Genomic DNA, 21,788 nt, shown 5'->3' on the forward strand with positions numbered 1-21,788 from the left:
AGAAACCCACTCTGTAACCTCAGCTGGAATGCAATAAAGCAATAAGAGGAAATATGCAGGGCAAAGAGCGGAATGTAATAAACGACACATCCTACCCACTTCCAAACTGGACTTTTACCTCAAAGCCTGTATGTTAAAAGATAACACTGGACAAGTCTGTTAATGTATTATTTAACCACGTCGCTTTTACGTTTAGTGTTTTGACTCTCTTTATTCACACATACACAACAACTTTGTTTTCAGTTTCATAGGAAATAATACAGTCTGACGTTTCAAAAAATACGATTATTATGAAATTATTATGTTACAAAAATGTAATTCATCCTCATTGCTTGTGCTCTTATTTGCGAGCTCCTATCTTCTTCAAGTGTGACTGATAACACTGTTCACAGGCAATGGACAGACCAACCACTAAAGACACGAACTCCTCAAAGCTCACTTCACCGTCTCGATTTGTGTCCAGGTCCCTCATGATCTTGTCCACTGTACCAGGGTCCTTCTGAGACTGTAGGAGAGGGTAGAAAGAGTAAAGTAAGCTTATAGTACATAGTGCACTTAATCGTACACCCTCAAACTAAAGAATTCTCCTGTTTAATTTAGAATTACACAGTAACACGGTGTCTGCCAACCTGGTCTAGTGCACTGTGGTATAGTAAAACCGTATTTGTAGAAAAGTGTCTACTGTTAAAGACCAGGGTTAACAAAATCTATCATCATAAAACTGGAATAATATGTTTAACATAGGGCTGGCTCAATACCACTTTCTTATGTCCAATACAGATACTGCAAATCGAGTATCTGCCGATACCGATACCAATCTGATACCGTCATTTCTCCTCTCAAACAACTAAGCAGTAATAATACATGTCTCAAAGCACCATGGTTAAACTAGCTATCTAAATAACAATGCTCAGACTGTGATACAAATATTCTAAAGGAATAAATACAGAACCTACAACATCACACTTATGCACAACTGCTGTTTTTATTTTCACTTTTACACACAGAACATTTAGCAGCATTTTTGGCTTGTTTAACAAAAGTGGCTACAATTGGAAGATGTGGATGTCACTCAAACGCGATAGACCAATTAGAATTGACGCGGAGTTGAGATTTTCCGTTAAAGTTCTGTCACGTTTTTAGATTATTAAAAACCAAAGCACGCTTCTTACAAAACCCTGCTGGATTTTGAAGAAGACGTCTGTGGCTAAACGGGACACGGCGTAGTTTGTTTTACTTCATAACACTAATGGATTAATGGTTGAGGATGTGAGAGATTGCCAAGCCGAGACAAGATTTATCATTTATAAAGCGTTTTTTATTGTGTTTAAACAGTGTTTTTAGATGTGGCAGTAGTAGATGATTTTTTTTTAAATGCTAAAAGTTTAAGTAGATCAGTGTGTTTTGATTTCTGAATGGCTGTTGCAGATGAGTTGTAGATCAGTGGCACATGTTAATGATGTCATCAAGCGTGAGTGGCAATAAGCGGCACTGTTGGAACGTATCTTCGTGTGTTATTTGTTTTACACACAGACAATGCCCTTTATTTACATTAAGTGTTATTTACATTAAGCAACAGTATCGGATCGGATTACATGTTTTTTTCCTTCCGATATCTGATCAAGTGATTTGGGCCAATATCGGACCGATACCGAGTATCGGATCGGTGCCAGCCCTAGTTTTTAAACCTAAGTAGAAATTGCAGAACTGAACAGAAAATGCAAAACCATTGTGCTTTGTATGGTAAAACTATTTTTATATCTTTTTTGTTCCAGTCTCTTGACACGTACTTAAAAACTAGTAGTAAAAAACTAAATCTAAACTGGAACTAAACTTAAATTGAATAATCAAAGACTAAAAGTAAGTAAAACAAAATAGAGATAATTTGCCTTCATTGGACAACAAATATAGATGGGAGTACGGAACGTGGCCAAAGGCGTTTACTGTGAAGTGCAGTGGGAGGTTGTATTGCTCAATACTAAATGCCAGCACACCAAAAAAAGAGGACTGAGTATTACATTCCACAAAACTACACATCTGTGGAATAGAATCTCTGCAGTCTTATATAATATTAAGTATTAGTGTAAGGTAAAACCTACTAAATATAATCCTCATTATGACTGGACATATACACCGATCAGCCTCACTCACTGTCCATTCTATCAGCTCCACTTACCATATAGAAGCACTTTATAGTTTTACAATTACTGACTGCAGTCCATCTGTTTCTCTGCATGCTTTGTTAGCCCCCTTTCATGCTGTTCTTCAATGGTCAGGACCCCCACAGGACCACTACAGAGTAGGTATTATTTGGGTGGTGGGTCATTCTCGGCACTGCAGTGACACTGACATGGTGGTGGTGGTGCGTTAGTGTGTGTTGTGCTGGTATTAGTGGATAAGACACAGCAGCGTTGCTGGACTGAGAATAGTCCACCAACCAAACACATCCAACTAACAGCTGCCCCATGGGCAGCGTCCTGTGACCACTGATGAAGGATGAGAAATTGTCTCTGACTTTACATCTACAAGGTGGACCAACTAGGTAGGAGTGTCTAATAGAGTGGACAGTGAGTGGACACGGTATTTAAAAACTCCAGCAGCGCTGCTGTGTCTGATCCACTCATACCAGCACAACACACACTAACACACCACCACCATGTCAGTGTCACTGCAGTGCTGAGAATGATCCACCACCTAAATAATACCTGCTCTGTGGTGGTCATGTGGGGGTCCTGACCATTGAAGAACAGGGTAAAAGCAGGCTAAAAAGGTATGTAGAAAAAAAGATGGACTACAGTCAGTATTTGTAGAACTACAAAGTGCTTCTATATGGTAAGTGGAGCTGATAAAATGGACAGTGAGTGTAGACACAAGGAGGTGGTTTTAATGTTACATTATATAACATATGCTTATTACCTTGAGGAAGTTGGCTAGCTCATTCTCCATTAGTTCTCTGAGCTCACGGCGGCTCAAAGTGTTGGTGTTCCCCTCTCTGGAGGCATAGCGGTGGAACACCAGAATGAGGGACTCCATAGCTTTTTCAAGGTCGGAAGGCATGGCTGCTGATGTTCAATCCTGTGTATGCAGGGAAAGCCCAGACTTAGTAAAACAGACAAAGAACAAACGATCCAAGTGAATACTCTGTAGTTCAGACCATCGAGGATCAGTAATTGAAATGCATTATGGAAGCAATGAACATGATTTAAATTAATACAAGGGAATCATAGCTCTTTCATGTGAGGGTGTGTCATCCACCATGTGGCAGACATGTGCTTATTTAGTAATACCAGCGATGATTAAACACAGAAGTCAGCTGATACAGACTCATACATCTAAGTAAACACACTAAAACTAAAAAATTAAAAGTGTAAAAAGCAGATGTAGATTGATTCTCTAACCAACACTGAACGACTGTGGAAAAATGAAGTATAATCATTGGAAAATAGACAAGAAAAAGGCGTGGGACAGGATGGAGACATTGGCACAGTCTCCATATGAAATTAAGCTATTCTTTCACAATATTTAGTAAAGTAAAAGACATAAAAATAGAAAATGAAAGATAGTACAAAGAGAGACAAAGCGACGCTACGGGACTTATTTTCTCTCCTTCTCTTTATAAGTAAAAGAAAATGCAAAATAGAGAGCCTTAAGAGACAGAGAAAGAGAGGTGTACAGGTAGAAAAGCTGCCTAGTTAATGAAATATTGTTTATAATGGTTTTTTTAATCCAAAATCACAATCATAATATCCCCCTTTAAAGGAAAAGATTAAAACTGTAAATTGTTGTCAATGGGGTGGTGCCCTAACTTCTTCCAAAAACCTTTGGTCAAAATGAGTAACATATACAGTGGACCCCTAAGTTATGAACGGTTTACCATACAAACATTTTGCGTTACGAACGATCTATTTCAACTTAATGTACGAACAAATTTCGGATTATGAACCGAAATTCGCGAAACACGTGACGTCACGAACAAGTTGACTCCAAACGTCTCCCTCTCTATATATATACAGTGAGCGAACATTCGGACAGCTGATGGTGTTTTTTCAGTGTTTTCTTTATATTACTCCTGCCAGTAGCTGTCACTGTGTATCAGACAGTGGGGACAGTGAGTGAGTTTGAGAGAGAAGAAGGAAGTTGCTGAGTAAAGTATTCTTTCTTTCGTGCAATTACACCTACAAAATACAACACTATTGAAATAAAAAAGGAAATAATGAAGAATTATGAGAGTTATTGTTGTTTCTGGTAGATACATTTTATTTAAAAAAAAAAAAAAAAAAGGAAATGTATTATGGTGTATGGTACAGCACACGTACTGTACTGAAATGTTAGGTTAGGTTAGGTTAGGTAAGGGGGGTGGGGGTTTGGGAGGTCTGGCACGGATTAATTTTATTTATATTATTTCTTATGGGAAAAATAGGTTTAACTAACGAACATTTTGACTGAAGAACAGCCCTTTGGAACCAATAAATTCATAAGTCAAGGGTCCACTGTACTGTATTACATAAACACATTTTTGTATTGTAGTTTACTTGTGCCAATGAATAGTTTTTTGTATTTATGGAGTATTCATGTACACATTTGTATCAATTTAATTTATCATTAGTAAGGCGCATGAGAGAACCACCCCAGTGACTACAAATGTAGACATCAGTGCATTTTTTGTTTCTTAGGGTGGGCTAGAACTAGAAACTATAAAATAATAGACACCATTTCTATACACAAATACAATAATAAAATCACAACATGAAAATTCTTAGTTAGCTAACTTTGCTAAAACAAAGCATGCACGTTTTAATTAACACCTTTATGTATTTTAATATACATGTTTATGTATTTACGATGAATTAAATTTACTTTAATAAGATATTTACATAATTTGTTCAATATTAAAAAGTGACTTTAGATGATGGTTCTTCATACATTACTGATTTCACATATTTTGCAAGAACTTAACATTAGAAACAGTACGATGACTACTTGTTTGCCTGAATTTGTTTAATTTTAACCAAATGTAACTTTCTGCATGACTGATAGAAGGAATTCAAACACCACAGATCTATGAACAACAGAAAACGTCTGTGTATTATTAGTGTGATTGCCTAAAGGCAATCATACTATTGTTATCCGAAAGTCATATTATTAGTGTGATTGCAGAATGCAAGCACACTATTGTTATTGTTATTTTCGTTTTCAATATATTATTATTATTCTGCCCGTTTTTTGTCCGTGCTTCTTCTCCCGCAGTTTTCGAGATATCGACCCCGTTCCAGCGCCAAATCGTCCGGCCCATACGGGAATAGAGCGCTTGTATACAACTTTTTGATCGAACCAACACTGTGGGCACAGTGCCCGTTTTAAGGTGCCCGTTTTTCCCCATTGACTCCCATTCATTTTGAAATGAATTTCGAGCTATCAACGCCGTTCCAACCCTTGATCGACCGGGTCATTAATTAGCGCCCAAATCCAAAAAATCATCCGGATACGCCCATCCGTGTGGCATTTATGCCCGTTTTTGCCCGAATTTTTGGACAAAAATCTTGACACCTTTGGCTTTCCACAGAACGTCAACGTGATGACGTAGACGGCATCTTCAGGCCGTTCTGAGAATAGAAAATGGCGGCCGCCAAAAAATCTGACTTATTTTGGTCTGTAACTAAAGTATTAGTGATTTTTAAGATGAAAACGCTGCACAGAATGAAATTATAGTGCAGTTAGACTTTGCAGTGAGCGTCATATCGTTCGCGCTGCAACAGAAACAAAGATATTTATATCCGTTAGCTTCAAGGCTAACGGATGCATTGAAATCAATGGGAATTGCTAAATGCTAAAAGAGGGACCGAAGTCTGAGTGCACTATGCCTGAAAGCTGTAAATGAGACACAGCCGATCATAGATTGCGCAATACCATGGCCCCTGCAGTGATAATCACATGTAAATGAATGAGTACTGATTTGTAAGCAGTACAAACGTGCAGAAATGCATTTTTTTACAGGTTTGGCTTTTCAAACACACCCAGAGTGAACTTGTGCTCACACCACAGCTTGTGCACAGATACAGTGGCCTGTCTGGGAGAAAGTATTCACACCCCACGCACCGCACCACTTCTAAACGCATGCGCGCCCCCGACCTGCGCACGCCCGCCGACCGGCACACGGCAATCACACTCGCATTTTCTCCGGAAATGCACTCTCTAGTTAGTGTGATTGCAGAATGCAAGCACACTATTGTTATTGTTATTTTCGTTTTCAATATATTATTATTATTCTGCCCGTTTTTTGTCCGTGCTTCTTCTCCCGCAGTTTTCGAGATATCGACCCCGTTCCAGCGCCAAATCGTCCGGCCCATACGGGAATAGAGCGCTTGTATACAGCTTTTGGATCGAACCAACACTGTGGGCACAGTGCCCGTTTTAAGGTGCCCGTTTTTCCCCATTGACTCCCATTCATTTTGAAATGAATTTCGAGCTATCAACGCCGTTCCAACCCTTGATCGACCGGGTCATTAATTAGCGCCCAAATCCAAAAAATCATCCGGATACGCCCATCCGTGTGGCATTTATGCCCGTTTTTGCCCGAATTTTTGGACAAAAATCTTGACACCTTTGGCTTTCCACAGAACGTCAACGTGATGACGTAGACGGCATCTTCAGGCCGTTCTGAGAATAGAAAATGGCGGCCGCCAAAAAATCTGACTTATTTTGGTCTGTAACTAAAGTATTAGTGATTTTTAAGATGAAAACGCTGCACAGAATGAAATTATAGTGCAGTTACACTTGGCAGTGAGCGTCATATCGTTCGCGCTGCAACAGAAACAAAGATATTTATATCCGTTAGCTTCAAGGCTAACGGATGCATTGAAATCAATGGGAATTGCTAAATGCTAAAAGAGGGACCGAAGTCTGAGTGCACTATGCCTGAAAGCTGTAAATGAGACACAGCCGATCATAGATTGCGCAATACCATGGCCCCTGCAGTGATAATCACATGTAAATGAATGAGTACTGATTTGTAAGCAGTAGAAACGTGCAGAAATGCATTTTTTTACAGGTTTGGCTTTTCAAACACACCCAGAGTGAACTTGTGCTCACACCACAGCTTGTGCACAGATACAGTGGCCTGTCTGGGAGAAAGTATTCACACCCCACGCACCGCACCACTTCTAAACGCATGCGCGCCCCCGACCTGCGCACGCCCGCCGACCGGCACACGGCAATCACACTCGCATTTTCTCCGGAAATGCACTCTCTAGTTAGTGTGATTGCCTAAAGGCAATCATACTATTGTTATCCGAAAGTCATATTATTAGTGTGATTGCCTAAAGGCAATCATACTATTGTTATCCGAAAGTCATATTATTAGTGTGATTGCAGAATGCAAGCACACTATTGTTATTGTTATTTTCGTTTTCAATATATTATTGCCATTCCGCCCGTTTTTTGTCTCCCTTTCTTCGTCCGCAATTTTCGAGATATCGACCCCGTTCCAGTGCCAAATCGTCCGGCCCATACGGGAATGGACTGCTTGTATACAGCTTTTGGATCGAACCAACACTGTGGGCACAGTGCCCGTTTTAAGGTGCCCGTTTTGCCCCATTGACTCCCATTCATTTTGAAAAAAATTTCGAGCTATCAACGCCGTTCCAACCCTTGATCGACCGGGTCATTAATTAGCGCCCAAATCCAAAAAATCATCCGGATACGCCCATCCGTGTGGCATTTATGCCCGTTTTTGCCCGAATTTTTGGACAAAAATCTTGACACCTTTGGCTTTCCACAGAACGTCAACGTGATGACGTAGGCGGCATCTTCAGCCCGTTCTGAGAATAGAAAATGGCGGCCGCCAAAAAAGCTGACTTATTTTGGTCTGTAACTAAGGTATTAGTGATTTTTAAGATGAAAACGCTGCACAGAATGAAATTATACTGCAGTTACACTTAGCAGGGAGCGTCATATCATTCGCGTTGCAACAGAAAAAAAGATATTTATATCCGTTAGCTTCAAGGCTAACGGATGCATTAAAATCAATGGGAATTGCTAAATGCTAAAAGAGGGACCGAAGTCTGAGTGCACTATGCTTGAAAGCTGTAAATGACACACAGCCGATCATAGATTGCGCAATACCATGGCCCCTGCAGTGATAATCACATGTAAATGAATGAGTACTGATTTGTAAGCAGTACAAACGTGCAGAAATGCATTTTTTTACAGGTTTGGCTTTTCAAACACACCCAGAGTAAACTTGTGCTCACACCACAGCTTGTGCACAGATACAGTGGCCTGTCTGGGAGAAAGTATTCACACCCCACGCACCGCACCACTTCTAAACGCATGCGCGCCCCCGACCTGCGCACGCCCGCCGACCGGCACACGGCAATCACACTCGCATTTTCTCCGGAAATGCACTCTCTAGTTAGTGTGATTGCAGAATGCAAGCACACTATTGTTATTGTTATTTTCGTTTTCAATATATTATTGCCATTCCGCCCGTTTTTTGTCTCCCTTTCTTCGTCCGCAATTTTCGAGATATCGACCCCGTTCCAGTGCCAAATCGTCCGGCCCATACGGGAATGGACTGCTTGTATACAGCTTTTGGATCGAACCAACACTGTGGGCACAGTGCCCGTTTTAAGGTGCCCGTTTTGCCCCATTGACTCCCATTCATTTTGAAAAAAATTTCGAGCTATAAATGCCGTTCCAACTCTTGATGGACCGGGTCATTAATTAGCGCCCAAATCCAAAAAATCATCTGGATACGCCCATTTGTGTGGCATTTATGCCCGTTTTTGCCCGAATTTTGAGAGAAAATTTTTTACACCTTTGGCCTTCCATAACACGTCAACGTGATGACGTAGGCAACCACCTCGGACTGTTCTGAAAAAGCAACATGGCTGCCGATTTGAAAACGAACTTATTTTGGTCTGTAACTAAAGTATTAGTGATTTTTAAAGTAAAAATGCTGCACATAATGAAATTATAGTGCAGTTACACTTAGCAGTGAGCGTCAAATCGATCGCGTTGCAACAGAAAAAAAGATATTTCTATCCGTTAGCTTCAAGGCTAACGGATGCATTGAAATCAATGGGAATTGCTAAATGCTAAAAGAGGGACCGAAGTCTGAGTGCACTATGCCTGAAAGCTGTAAATGAGACACAGCCGATCATAGATTGCGCAATACCATGGCCCCTGCAGTGATAATCACATGTAAATGAATGAGTACTGATTTGTAAGCAGTAGAAACGTGCAGAACTGCATTTTTTTACAGGTTTGGCTTTTCAAACACACCCAGAGTAAACTTGTGCTCATACCACAGCTTGTGCACAGATACAGTGGCCTGTCTGGGAGAAAGTATTCACACCCCACGCACCGCACCACTTCTAAACGCATGCGCGCCCCCGACTTGCGCACGCTTGCCGACCGGCACACGGTAATCACACTCGCATTTTCTCCGGAAATGCACATCTCTAGTTAGTGTGATTGCAGAATGCAAGCACACTATTGTTATTGTTATTTTCGTTTTCAATATATTATTATTATTCTGCCCGTTTTTTGTCCGTGCTTCTTCTCCCGCAGTTTTCGAGATATCGACCCCGTTCCAGCGCCAAATCGTCCGGCCCATACGGGAATAGAGCGCTTGTATACAACTTTTGGATCGAACCAACACTGTGGGCACAGTGCCCGTTTTAAGGTGCCCGTTTTTCCCCATTGACTCCCATTCATTTTGAAATGAATTTCGAGCTATCAACGCCGTTCCAACCCTTGATCGACCGGGTCATTAATTAGCGCCCAAATCCAAAAAATCATCCGGATACGCCCATCCGTGTGGCATTTATGCCCGTTTTTGCCCGAATTTTTGGACAAAAATCTTGACACCTTTGGCTTTCCACAGAACGTCAACGTGATGACGTAGACGGCATCTTCAGGCCGTTCTGAGAATAGAAAATGGCGGCCGCCAAAAAATCTGACTTATTTTGGTCTGTAACTAAAGTATTAGTGATTTTTAAGATGAAAACGCTGCACAGAATGAAATTATAGTGCAGTTAGACTTTGCAGTGAGCGTCATATCGTTCGCGCTGCAACAGAAACAAAGATATTTATATCCGTTAGCTTCAAGGCTAACGGATGCATTGAAATCAATGGGAATTGCTAAATGCTAAAAGAGGGACCGAAGTCTGAGTGCACTATGCCTGAAATCTGTAAATGAGACACAGCCGATCATAGATTGCGCAATACCATGGCCCCTGCAGTGATAATCACATGTAAATGAATGAGTACTGATTTGTAAGCAGTACAAACGTGCAGAAATGCATTTTTTTACAGGTTTGGCTTTTCAAACACACCCAGAGTGAACTTGTGCTCACACCACAGCTTGTGCACAGATACAGTGGCCTGTCTGGGAGAAAGTATTCACACCCCACGCACCGCACCACTTCTAAACGCATGCGCGCCCCCAACCTGCGCACGCCCGCCGACCGGCACACGGCAATCACACTCGCATTTTCTCCGGAAATGCACTCTCTAGTTATTATTATTATTCCACCCGTTTTTTGTCCGCGTTTCTTCGTCCGCAGTTTTCGAGATATCGACCCCGTTCCAGCGCCAAATCGTCCGGCCCATACGGGAATCGAGCGCTTGTATACACGTTTTCGATCCGCCCGCCCGTTCGCCGGCCACGCCCGCTTTTGTAGCGTTTTTTGGTCCCATTGACTTCCATTCATTTTTTTAGAATGGGATTTTCCTATACCCGCCCTCGACTCAAATCGAGAGCTAGGATTTAAAGATAAAGTATTTACCCCCCCATCCCCCAAACACACACTGTACCTCTTCTATACAGCATTTAGATACGCTCACTTCCCACTGATGTAACCCCACTCACATACAACATTTAGATACGCTCACTTCCCACTGAGCATGGGGATTCAAACCCACACCCACCTGCCACGCCCGTTTTTCGGCCCCATTCACTTCCATTCATTTTATGAAAGTTCGAGATATCGACGCCGTTCCAACTCTAAATTGTAAAGCCCCCTGATGTAACCAAGACTCAGGTACAGCTTGGGGATTCGAACCCACGCCCACCTGCCACGCCCGGTTTTTGTCACCATTCACTTCCATTCATTTTTTGAAAGTTCGAGATATCAACACCGTTCCAACTCTATATCGTAAAGCCCCCTGATGTAACCAAGACTCAGGTACAGCATGGGGATTCGAACCCATGCCCACCTGCCACGCCCGGTTTTCGGCTCCATTCACTTCCATTCATTTTTTTAAAGTTTGAGATATCGACGCCGTTCCAACTCTATATCGTAAAGCCCACTGATGTAACCCCGACTCAGATACAGCATGGGGATTCGAACCCACACCCACCTGCCACGCCCGGTTTTTGTCCCCATTCACTTCCATTCATTTTTTGAAAGTTTGAGATATCAATGCCGTTCCAACTCTAAATTGTGAAGCCCCCTGATGTTACCCCGACTTAAGTACAGCATGGGGATTCGAACCCATGCCCACCTGCCACGCCCGTTTTTCGGCCCCATTCACTTCCATTCATTTTTTGAAAGTTTGAAATATCAACGCCGTTCCAACTCTTAATCGTAAAGCCCACTGATGTAACCCCAACTTGGGTACAGCATGGGGATTCGAACCAACGCCCACCTGCCACGCCCGTTTTTCGGCCCCATTCACTTCCATTCATTTTTTGAAAGTTTGAAATATCAACGCCGTTCCAACTCTTAATTGTAAAGCCCCCTGATGTAACCCCGACATAGGTACAGCATGGGGATTCGAACCAACGCCCACCTGCCACGCCCGTTTTTCGGCCCCATTCACTTCCATTCATTTTTTGAAAGTTCGAGATATCAACGCCGTTCCAACTCTAAATCGGAAAACCCACTGATGTAACCCCAACTTCGGTACAGCCTGGGGATTCGAACCCACGCCCACCTGCCACGCCCGTTTTTCGACTCCATTCACTTCCATTCATTTTTTGAAAGTTCGAGATATCAACGCCGTTCCAACTCTAAATTGTAAAGCCCCCTGATGTAACCCCGACTTAGGTACAGCATGGGGATTCGAACCCACACCCACCTGCCACGCCCGGTTTTTGTCCCCATTCACTTCCATTCATTTTTTGAAAGTTTGAGATATCAACACCGTTCCAACTCTAAATGGTAAAGCCCACTGATGTAACCCCGACTCAGGTACAGCATGGGGATTCGAACCCACACCCACCTGCCACGCCCAGTTTTCAGCCCCATTCACTTCCATTCATTTTTTGAAAGTTCGAGATATCAACGCCGTTCCAACTGTAAATTGTAAAGCCCCCTGATGTAACCCCGACTCAGGTACAGCATGGGGATTCGAACCCACGCCCACCTGCCACGCCCGGTTTTTGTCCCCATTCACTTCCATTCATTTTTTGAAAGTTTGAGATATCGACGCCGTTCCAACTCTAAATTGTAAAGCCCCCTGATATAACCCCGACTTGGGTACAGCATGGGGATTCGAACCCATGCCCACCTGCCACGCCCATTTTTCGGCTCCATTCACTTCCATTCATTTTTTGAAAGTTCGAGATATCAACGCCGTTCCAACTCTAAATTGTAAAGCCCCCTGATGTAACCCCGACTTAGGTACAGCATGGGGATTCGAACCCACACCCACCTGCCACGCCCGGTTTTTGTGTCCATTCACTTCCATTCATTTTTTGAAAGTTTGGGATATCAACACCGTTCCAACTCTAAATGGTAAAGCCCACTGATGTAACCCCGACTCAGGTACAGCATGGGGATTCGAACCCACGCCCACCTGCCACGCCCGGTTTTCGGCTACATTCACTTCCATTCATTTTTTGAAAGTTCGAGATATCAACGCCGTTCCAACTCTAAATTGTAAAGCCCCCTGATGTAACCCCGACTCAGGTACAGCATGGGGATTCAAACCTACACCCACCTGCCACGCCCGGTTTTTGTCCCCATTCACTTTCATTCATTTTTTGAAAGTTCGAGATATCAACGCCGTTCCAACTCTAAATTGTAAAGCCCACTGATGTAACCCTGACTCAGGTACAGCATGGGGATTCGAACCCACACCCACCTGCCACGCCCGTTTTTCGGCTCCATTTACTTCCATTCATTTTTTGAAAGTTTGAGATATCAATGCCGTTCCAACTCTAAATTGTAAAGCCCCCTGATGTAACCCCGACTCAGATACAGCATGGGGATTCGAACCCACGCCCACCTGCCACGCCCGGTTTTCAGCTCCATTCACTTCCATTCATTTTTTGAAAGTTCGAGATATCAACGCCGTTCCAACTCTATATCGTAAAGCCCACTGATGTGACCCCGACTCAGGTACAGCATGGGGATTCGAACCCACACCCACCTGCCACGCCCGGTTTTGGTCTCATTCACTTCCATTCATTTTTTGAAAGTTCAAGATATCGACGCCGTTCCAATTTTATATCGTAAAGCCCACTGATGTAACCCCGACTCAGGTACAGCATGGGGATTCGAACCCATGCCCACCTGCCACGCCCATTTTCCGGCTCCATTCACTTCCATTCATTTTTTTAAAGTTTGAGATATCAACGCCGTTCCAACTGTAAATTGTAAAGCCCCCTTATGTAACCCCGACTCAGGTACAGCATGGGGATTCGAACCCACACCCACCTGCCACGCCCAGTTTTCAGCCCCATTCACTTCCATTCATTTTTTGAAAGTTCGAGATATCAACGCCGTTCCAACTGTAAATTGTAAAGCCCCCTGATGTAACCCCGACTCAGGTACAGCATGGGGATTCGAACCCACGCCCACCTGCCACGCCCGGTTTTTGTCCCCATTCACTTCCATTCATTTTTTGAAAGTTCGAGATATCAACGCCGTTCCAACTCTAAATTGTAAAGCCCCCTGATGTAACCCCGACTTGGGTACAGCATGGGGATTCGAACCCACACCCACCTGCCACGCCCGTTTTTCAGCTCCATTCACTTCCATTCATTTTTTTAAAGTTTGAGATATCGACGCCGTTCCAACTCTAAATTGTAAAGCCCCCTGATGTAACCCCGACTTCGGTACAGCATGGGGATTCGAACCCACACCCACCTGCCACGCCCGGTTTTTGTCCCCATTCACTTCCATTCATTTTTTGAAAGTTCGAGATATCAACACCGTTCCAACTCTAAATCGTAAAGCCCACGGATGTAACCCCGACTCAGGTACAGCATGGGGATTCGAACCCACGCCCACCTGCCACGCCCGGTTTTCGGCTACATTCACTTCCATTCATTTTTTGAAAGTTCGAGATAACAACGCCGTTCCAACTCTAAATTGTAAAGCCCCCTGATGTAACCCCGACTCAGGTACAGCATGGGGATTCAAACCCACACCCACCTGCCACGCCCGGTTTTTGTCCCCATTCACTTTCATTCATTTTTTGAAAGTTCGAGATATCAACGCCGTTCCAACTCTAAATTGTAAAGCCCACTGATGTAACCCCGACTCAGGTACAGCATGGGGATTCGAACCCACACCCACCTGCCACGCCCGTTTTTCGGCTCCATTTACTTCCATTCATTTTTTGAAAGTTTGAGATATCAATGCCGTTCCAACTCTAAATTGTAAAGCCCACTGATGTAACCCCGACTCAGGTACAGCATGGGGATTCGAACCCACACCCACCTGCCACGCCCGGTTTTTGTCCCCATTCACTTCCATTCATTTTTTGAAAGTTCGAGATATTAACGCCGTTCCAACTCTAAATTGTAAAGCTCACTGATGTAACCCCGACTCAGATACAGCATCAGGATTCGAACCCACACCCACCTGCCACGCCCGGTTTTTGTCCCCATTCACTTCCATTCATTTTTTGAAAGTTTGAGATATCAACACCGTTCCAACTCTAAATGGTAAAGCCCCCTGATGTAACCCCGACTCAGGTACAGCATGGGGATTCGAACCCACGCCCACCTGCCACGCCCGTTTTTCGACTCCATTCACTTCCATTCATTTTTTGAAAGTTCGAGATATCAACGCCGTTCCAACTCTAAATTGTAAAGCCCCCTGATGTAACCCCGACTTGGGTACAGCATGGGGATTCGAACCCACACCCACCTGCCACGCCCGGTTTTTGTCCCCATTCACTTCCATTCATTTTTTGAAAGTTTGAGATATCAACACCGTTCCAACTCTAAATGGTAAAGCCCACTGATGTAACCCCGACTCAGGTACAGCATGGGGATTCGAACCCACACCCACCTGCCACGCCCAGTTTTCAGCCCCATTCACTTCCATTCATTTTTTGAAAGTTCGAGATATCAACGCCGTTCCAACTGTAAATTGTAAAGCCCCCTGATGTAACCCCGACTCAGGTACAGCATGGGGATTCGAACCCACGCCCACCTGCCACGCCCGGTTTTTGTCCCCATTCACTTCCATTCATTTTTTGAAAGTTTGAGATATCGACGCCGTTCCAACTCTAAATTGTAAAGCCCCCTGATGTAACCCCGACTTGGGTACAGCATGGGGATTCGAACCCATGCCCACCTGCCACGCCCATTTTTCGGCTCCATTCACTTCCATTCATTTTTTGAAAGTTCGAGATATCAACGCCGTTCCAACTCTAAATTGTAAAGCCCCCTGATGTAACCCCGACTTAGGTACAGCATGGGGATTCGAACCCACACCCACCTGCCACGCCCGGTTTTTGTCCCCATTCACTTCCATTCATTTTTTGAAAGTTTGAGATATCAACACCGTTCCAACTCTAAATGGTAAAGCCCACTGATGTAACCCCGACTCAGGTACAGCATGGGGATTCGAACCCACACCCACCTGCCACGCCCAGTTTTCAGCCCCATTCACTTCCATTCATTTTTTGAAAGTTCGAGATATCAACGCCGTTCCAACTGTAAATTGTAAAGCCCCCTGATGTAACCCCGACTCAGGTACAGCATGGGGATTCGAACCCACGCCCACCTGCCACGCCCGGTTTTTGTCCCCATTCACTTCCATTCATTTTTTGAAAGTTTGAGATATCGACGCCGTTCCAACTCTAAATTGTAAAGCCCCCTGATGTAACCCCGACTTGGGTACAGCATGGGGATTCGAACCCATGCCCACCTGCCACGCCCATTTTTCGGCTCCATTCACTTCCATTCATTTTTTGAAAGTTCGAGATATCAACGCCGTTCCAACTCTAAATTGTAAAGCCCCCTGATGTAACCCCGACTTAGGTACAGCATGGGGATTCGAACCCACACCCACCTGCCACGCCCGGTTTTTGTGTCCATTCACTTCCATTCATTTTTTGAAAGTTTGAGATATCAACACCGTTCCAACTCTAAATGGTAAAGCCCACTGATGTAACCCCGACTCAGGTACAGCATGGGGATTCGAACCCACGCCCACCTGCCACGCCCGGTTTTCGGCTACATTCACTTCCATTCATTTTTTGAAAGTTCGAGATATCAACGCCGTTCCAACTCTAAATTGTAAAGCCCCCTGATGTAACCCCGACTCAGGTACAGCATGGGGATTCAAACCTACACCCACCTGCCACGCCCGGTTTTTGTCCCCATTCACTTTCATTCATTTTTTGAAAGTTCGAGATATCAACGCCGTTCCAACTCTAAATTGTAAAGCCCACTGATGTAACCCCGACTCAGGTACAGCATGGGGATTCGAACCCACACCCACCTGCCACGCCCGTTTTTCGGCTCCATTTACTTCCATTCATTTTTTGAAAGTTTGAGATATCAATGCCGTTCCAACTCTAAATTGTAAAGCCCCCTGATGTAACCCCGACTCAGATACAGCATGGGGATTCGAACCCACGCCCACCTGCCACGCCCGGTTTTCAGCTCCATTCACTTCCATTCATTTTTTGAAAGTTCGAGATATCAACGCCGTTCCAACTCTATATCGTAAAGCCCACTGATGTAACCCCGACTCAGGTACAGCATGGGGATTCGAACCCACACCCACCTGCCACGCCCGGTTTTGGTCTCATTCACTTCCATTAATTTTTTGAAAGTTCAAGATATCGACGCCGTTCCAATTTTATATCGTAAAGCCCACTGATGTAACCCCGACTCAGGTACAGCATGGGGATTCGAACCCATGCCCACCTGCCACGCCCATTTTCCGGCTCCATTCACTTCCATTCATTTTTTTAAAGTTTGAGATATCAACGCCGTTCCAACTGTAAATTGTAAAGCCCCCTTATGTAACCCCGACTCAGGTACAGCATGGGGATTCGAACCCACACCCACCTGCCACGCCCAGTTTTCAGCCCCATTCACTTCCATTTATTTTTTGAAAGTTCGAGATATCAACGCCGTTCCAACTGTAAATTGTAAAGCCCCCTGATGTAACCCCGACTCAGGTACAGCATGGGGATTCGAACCCACGCCCACCTGCCACGCCCGGTTTTTGTCCCCATTCACTTCCATTCATTTTTTGAAAGTTCGAGATATCAACGCCGTTCCAACTCTAAATTGTAAAGCCCCCTGATGTAACCCCGACTTGGGTACAGCATGGGGATTCGAACCCACACCCACCTGCCACGCCCGTTTTTCAGCTCCATTCACTTCCATTCATTTTTTTAAAGTTTGAGATATCGACGCCGTTCCAACTCTAAATTGTAAAGCCCCCTGATGTAACCCCGACTTCGGTACAGCATGGGGATTCGAACCCACACCCACCTGCCACGCCCGGTTTTTGTCCCCATTCACTTCCATTCATTTTTTGAAAGTTCGAGATATCAACACCGTTCCAACTCTAAATCGTAAAGCCCACGGATGTAACCCCGACTCAGGTACAGCATGGGGATTCGAACCCACACCCACCTGCCACGCCCGGTTTTTGTCCCCATTCACTTCCATTCATTTTTTGAAAGTTCGAGATATCAACACCGTTCCAACTCTAAATCGTAAAGCCCACGGATGTAACCCCGACTCAGGTACAGCATGGGGATTCGAACCCACGCCCACCTGCCACGCCCGGTTTTCGGCTACATTCACTTCCATTCATTTTTTGAAAGTTCGAGATAACAACGCCGTTCCAACTCTAAATTGTAAAGCCCCCTGATGTAACCCCGACTCAGGTACAGCATGGGGATTCAAACCCACACCCACCTGCCACGCCCGGTTTTTGTCCCCATTCACTTTCATTCATTTTTTGAAAGTTCGAGATATCAACGCCGTTCCAACTCTAAATTGTAAAGCCCACTGATGTAACCCCGACTCAGGTACAGCATGGGGATTCGAACCCACACCCACCTGCCACGCCCGTTTTTCGGCTCCATTTACTTCCATTCATTTTTTGAAAGTTTGAGATATCAATGCCGTTCCAACTCTAAATTGTAAAGCCCCCTGATGTAACCCCGACTCAGATACAGCATGGGGATTTGAACCCACGCCCACCTGCCACGCCCGGTTTTCGGCTCCATTCACTTCCATTCATTTTTTGAAAGTTCGAGATATCAACGCCGTTCCAACTCTAAATCGTAAAGCCCACTGATGTAACCCCGACTCAGGTACAGCATGGGGATTCGAACCCACACCCACCTGCCACGCCCGGTTTTGGTCTCATTCACTTCCATTCATTTTTTGAAAGTTCAAGATATCGACGCCGTTCCAATTTTATATCGTAAAGCCCACTGATGTAACCCCGACTCAGGTACAGCATGGGGATTCGAACCCATGCCCACCTGCCACGCCCATTTTCCGGCTCCATTCACTTCCATTCATTTTTTAAAAGTTTGAGATATCAACGCCGTTCCAACTCTAAATTGTAAAGCCCCCTGATGTAACCCCGACTTGGGTACAGCATGGGGATTCGAACCCACACCCACCTGCCACGCCCGGTTTTCGGCTATTTCACTTCCATTCATTTTTTGAAAGTTCGAGATATCAACGCCGTTCCAACTCTATATCATAAAGCCCACTGATGTAACCCCGACTCAGATACAGCATGGGGATTCGAACCCATGCCCACCTGCCACGCCCGTTTTTCGGCTCCATTCACTTCCATTCATTTTTTGAAAGTTTGAGATATCAACACCGTTCCAACTCTAAATGGTAAAGCCCACTGATGTAACCCCGACTCAGATACAGCATGGGGATTCGAACCCACACCCACCTGCCACGCCCGGTTTTCGGTCCCATTCACTTCCATTCATTTTTTGAAAGTTTGAGATATCAACGCCGTTCCAACTCTAAATTGTAAAGCCCACTGATGTAACCCCGACTCAGATACAGCATGGGGATTCGAACCCACGCCCAACTGCCACGCCCGTTTTTCGGCCCCATTCACTTCCATTCATTTTTTGAAAGTTCGAGATATCAACGCCGTTCCAACTCTAAATCGTAAAGCCCACTGATGTAACCCTGACTTGGGTACAGCATGGGGATTCGAACCCACGCCCACCTGCCACGCCCGGTTTTTGGTCCCATTCACTTCCATTCATTTTTTGAAAGTTCGAGATATAAACGCCGTTCCAACTATAAATCGTAAAGCCCACTGATGTAACCCCGACTCAGGTACAGCATGGGGATTCGAACCCATGCCCACCTGCCACGCCCGGTTTTCGGCTCCATTCACTTCCATTCATTTTTTGAAAGTTCGAGATATCGACGCCGTTCCAATTTTAAATCGTAAAGCCCACTGATGTAACCCCGACTTGGATAAAGCATTGGGTTACGCGCGCCCGCCCGACCGGCACACGGCAATCACACTCGCATTTTCTCCGGAAATGCACATCTCTAGTTACTACTTATTATTAATGATAAAAAATGCCATGAGGCGCTCGAGGCGGTGTGCGGATTACCATGAACAACCGTGAACACGTGACCTCAGCAGTAATTTTAACCAGTCAAATGTAACTTTCTGTATGACTGATAAAAGAAATTCAAACACCGCAGATCTATGAACAACAGAAAACGTGTGTGTTAATAATTATTGCTAATTATTAATAATAAAAATGTCAAAACAGTAGACAAATGAGTGTACGGAATACCGTGAACACGTGACCTCAACAGTAATTTTGTTTTATTTTAACCAGTCAAATTCAACTTTCTGTATGTTTGGTATCAGGAATTCATAAACCACATATCTTTAAACAACAGAAAACGGCTGTGTAAATAATTATTATTAATTATTAATAATAAAAATCCCAAAACAACAGTAGACCAATGAGGCACTCGAGGCGGTGTGCGGATTACCGTGAACAAGTGACCTCAACAGTAATTTTGTTCAATTTTAACCAGTCAAATGTAACTTTCTGTATGACTGATAGCACGAATTACGTCTGTGTATGATTATTATTACTTTATTACTCTATTATTAATAATAAAAAAATGCCAAAACATAGTAGACCAATGGAGTTGCTCAAGACGGTGTGCGGATTACCGTGAACAACAGTGAACACGTGACCTCAGCAGTGATTTTGTTTAATTTTAACCAGTCAAATGTAACTTTCTGTATGTTTGGTATCAGGAATTTGTAAACCGCAGATTAACAAAACTGAAAACGGCGGTGTATTATTATTATTATTTATTAATAATAATAATAATAAATGGCAAAACAACAGTAGATTGTAGTAGCAATTAAGCGATTGATGCACTGTACGGAATACTGTGAACACGTGACCTCAGCAGTAATTTTGTTTAATTTTAACCAGTCGAATTTAACTTTCTGTATGTTTGGTATCAGGAATTCAGATTAAAAAACAAAACAGAAAACCGCGGTGTATTATTATCATTATTTAATAATAAGAAGAAGAAATGCCAAAACAATACTAGACCAATGAGGCGATCGAGGCGGTGGGCGGATTACCGTGAACAACAGTGAACACGTGACCTCAGCAGTAATTTTATTTAATTTTAACCAGTCAAATGTAATTTTCTGTATGTTTGGTATCAGGAATTCATAAACAGCAGATTTAAAAAAATATATATAAAAAAATTAAGCAATAGAGCGCTCGCTGCACTGTACGGAATACTGTGAACACGTGATCTCAACTAATTATGTGTAATTTTAACCAGTCAAATGTAGATCGCAGATCGCACCGCAGATCTCTAAGCAACAGAAAACGTGTGTGTAAATTATTATTATAAAAACAAAATTGTAGACCAATGAGGCGCTAGAAGCGGTGTGCGGATTACCGTGAACAACCTTGAACACGTGACCTCAACAGTAATACAAGCGCATTACCTGTCCAATAATTTACTCTAATCCTAATATTTAACAGACTATATACAAATGCAAATAAAACAATACTACATAATAGTATTAGAAACTTACCAGACCAAGTATGAAGGAAACAGCTGAGCAGTGTAGGCAATGAACTGTGTTATAAAGCTGCTGAATTTATACACACAGACAGGACAGGGCGTCGCCCTTTAAAAAGTAACAGAGCTACAGGGAGGGGTTGAGCAGTACCATGATAAATGGTGCCCTCAGCTACTCTGGAGCGAGTGTATCATACCTTTAGTGACACTATCAGTAATGGAGGACGTAATTGTGTAAATATATGACTAAGTAGACGGATTTTGCTTTTGTTGTTAATTGTTGCCAGCGCAACTGAACCTACACTGATGAGTAAAGGCATGCAGATGATGATGGGGTATAGGAGTCATCCTCTGAAAACTTCCTTACATTCATTCAAAGTCATCTGGACTTCAAGTTTCACTTCTTGGTCACTTATGTCCCTTTTCCACTGCATAGTACGTTTTTAAATTAAGTTGTTCCCACTGTCATGTGACCTGTGCTAAATTTGTTACCCTTCTGCCC

The 21,788-nt window shown here is 43.6% G+C and overlaps 1 protein-coding gene across 1 annotated transcript; it reads right to left on the reverse strand.

Moving 5' to 3' along the window:
* Positions 1–212: 212 nt before the first annotated feature.
* s100a10a (S100 calcium binding protein A10a) lies at positions 213–21,341 on the reverse strand. Its single transcript, XM_062990075.1, has 3 exons — positions 21,300–21,341; positions 2,917–3,075; positions 213–505 (listed from the first exon to the last, which is right to left on the reverse strand). The coding sequence occupies exons 2-3, from the start codon at positions 3,055–3,057 to the stop codon at positions 341–343; spliced, it is 306 nt and encodes a 101-aa protein (XP_062846145.1). The 5' UTR covers positions 3,058–3,075; positions 21,300–21,341; the 3' UTR covers positions 213–340.
* Between the last annotated feature and the right edge of the window lie 447 nt (positions 21,342–21,788).

The sequence above is a fragment of the Trichomycterus rosablanca genome, chromosome 2, assembly GCF_030014385.1.
Source record: "Trichomycterus rosablanca isolate fTriRos1 chromosome 2, fTriRos1.hap1, whole genome shotgun sequence".
Lineage (NCBI taxonomy): Eukaryota > Metazoa > Chordata > Actinopteri > Siluriformes > Trichomycteridae > Trichomycterus > Trichomycterus rosablanca.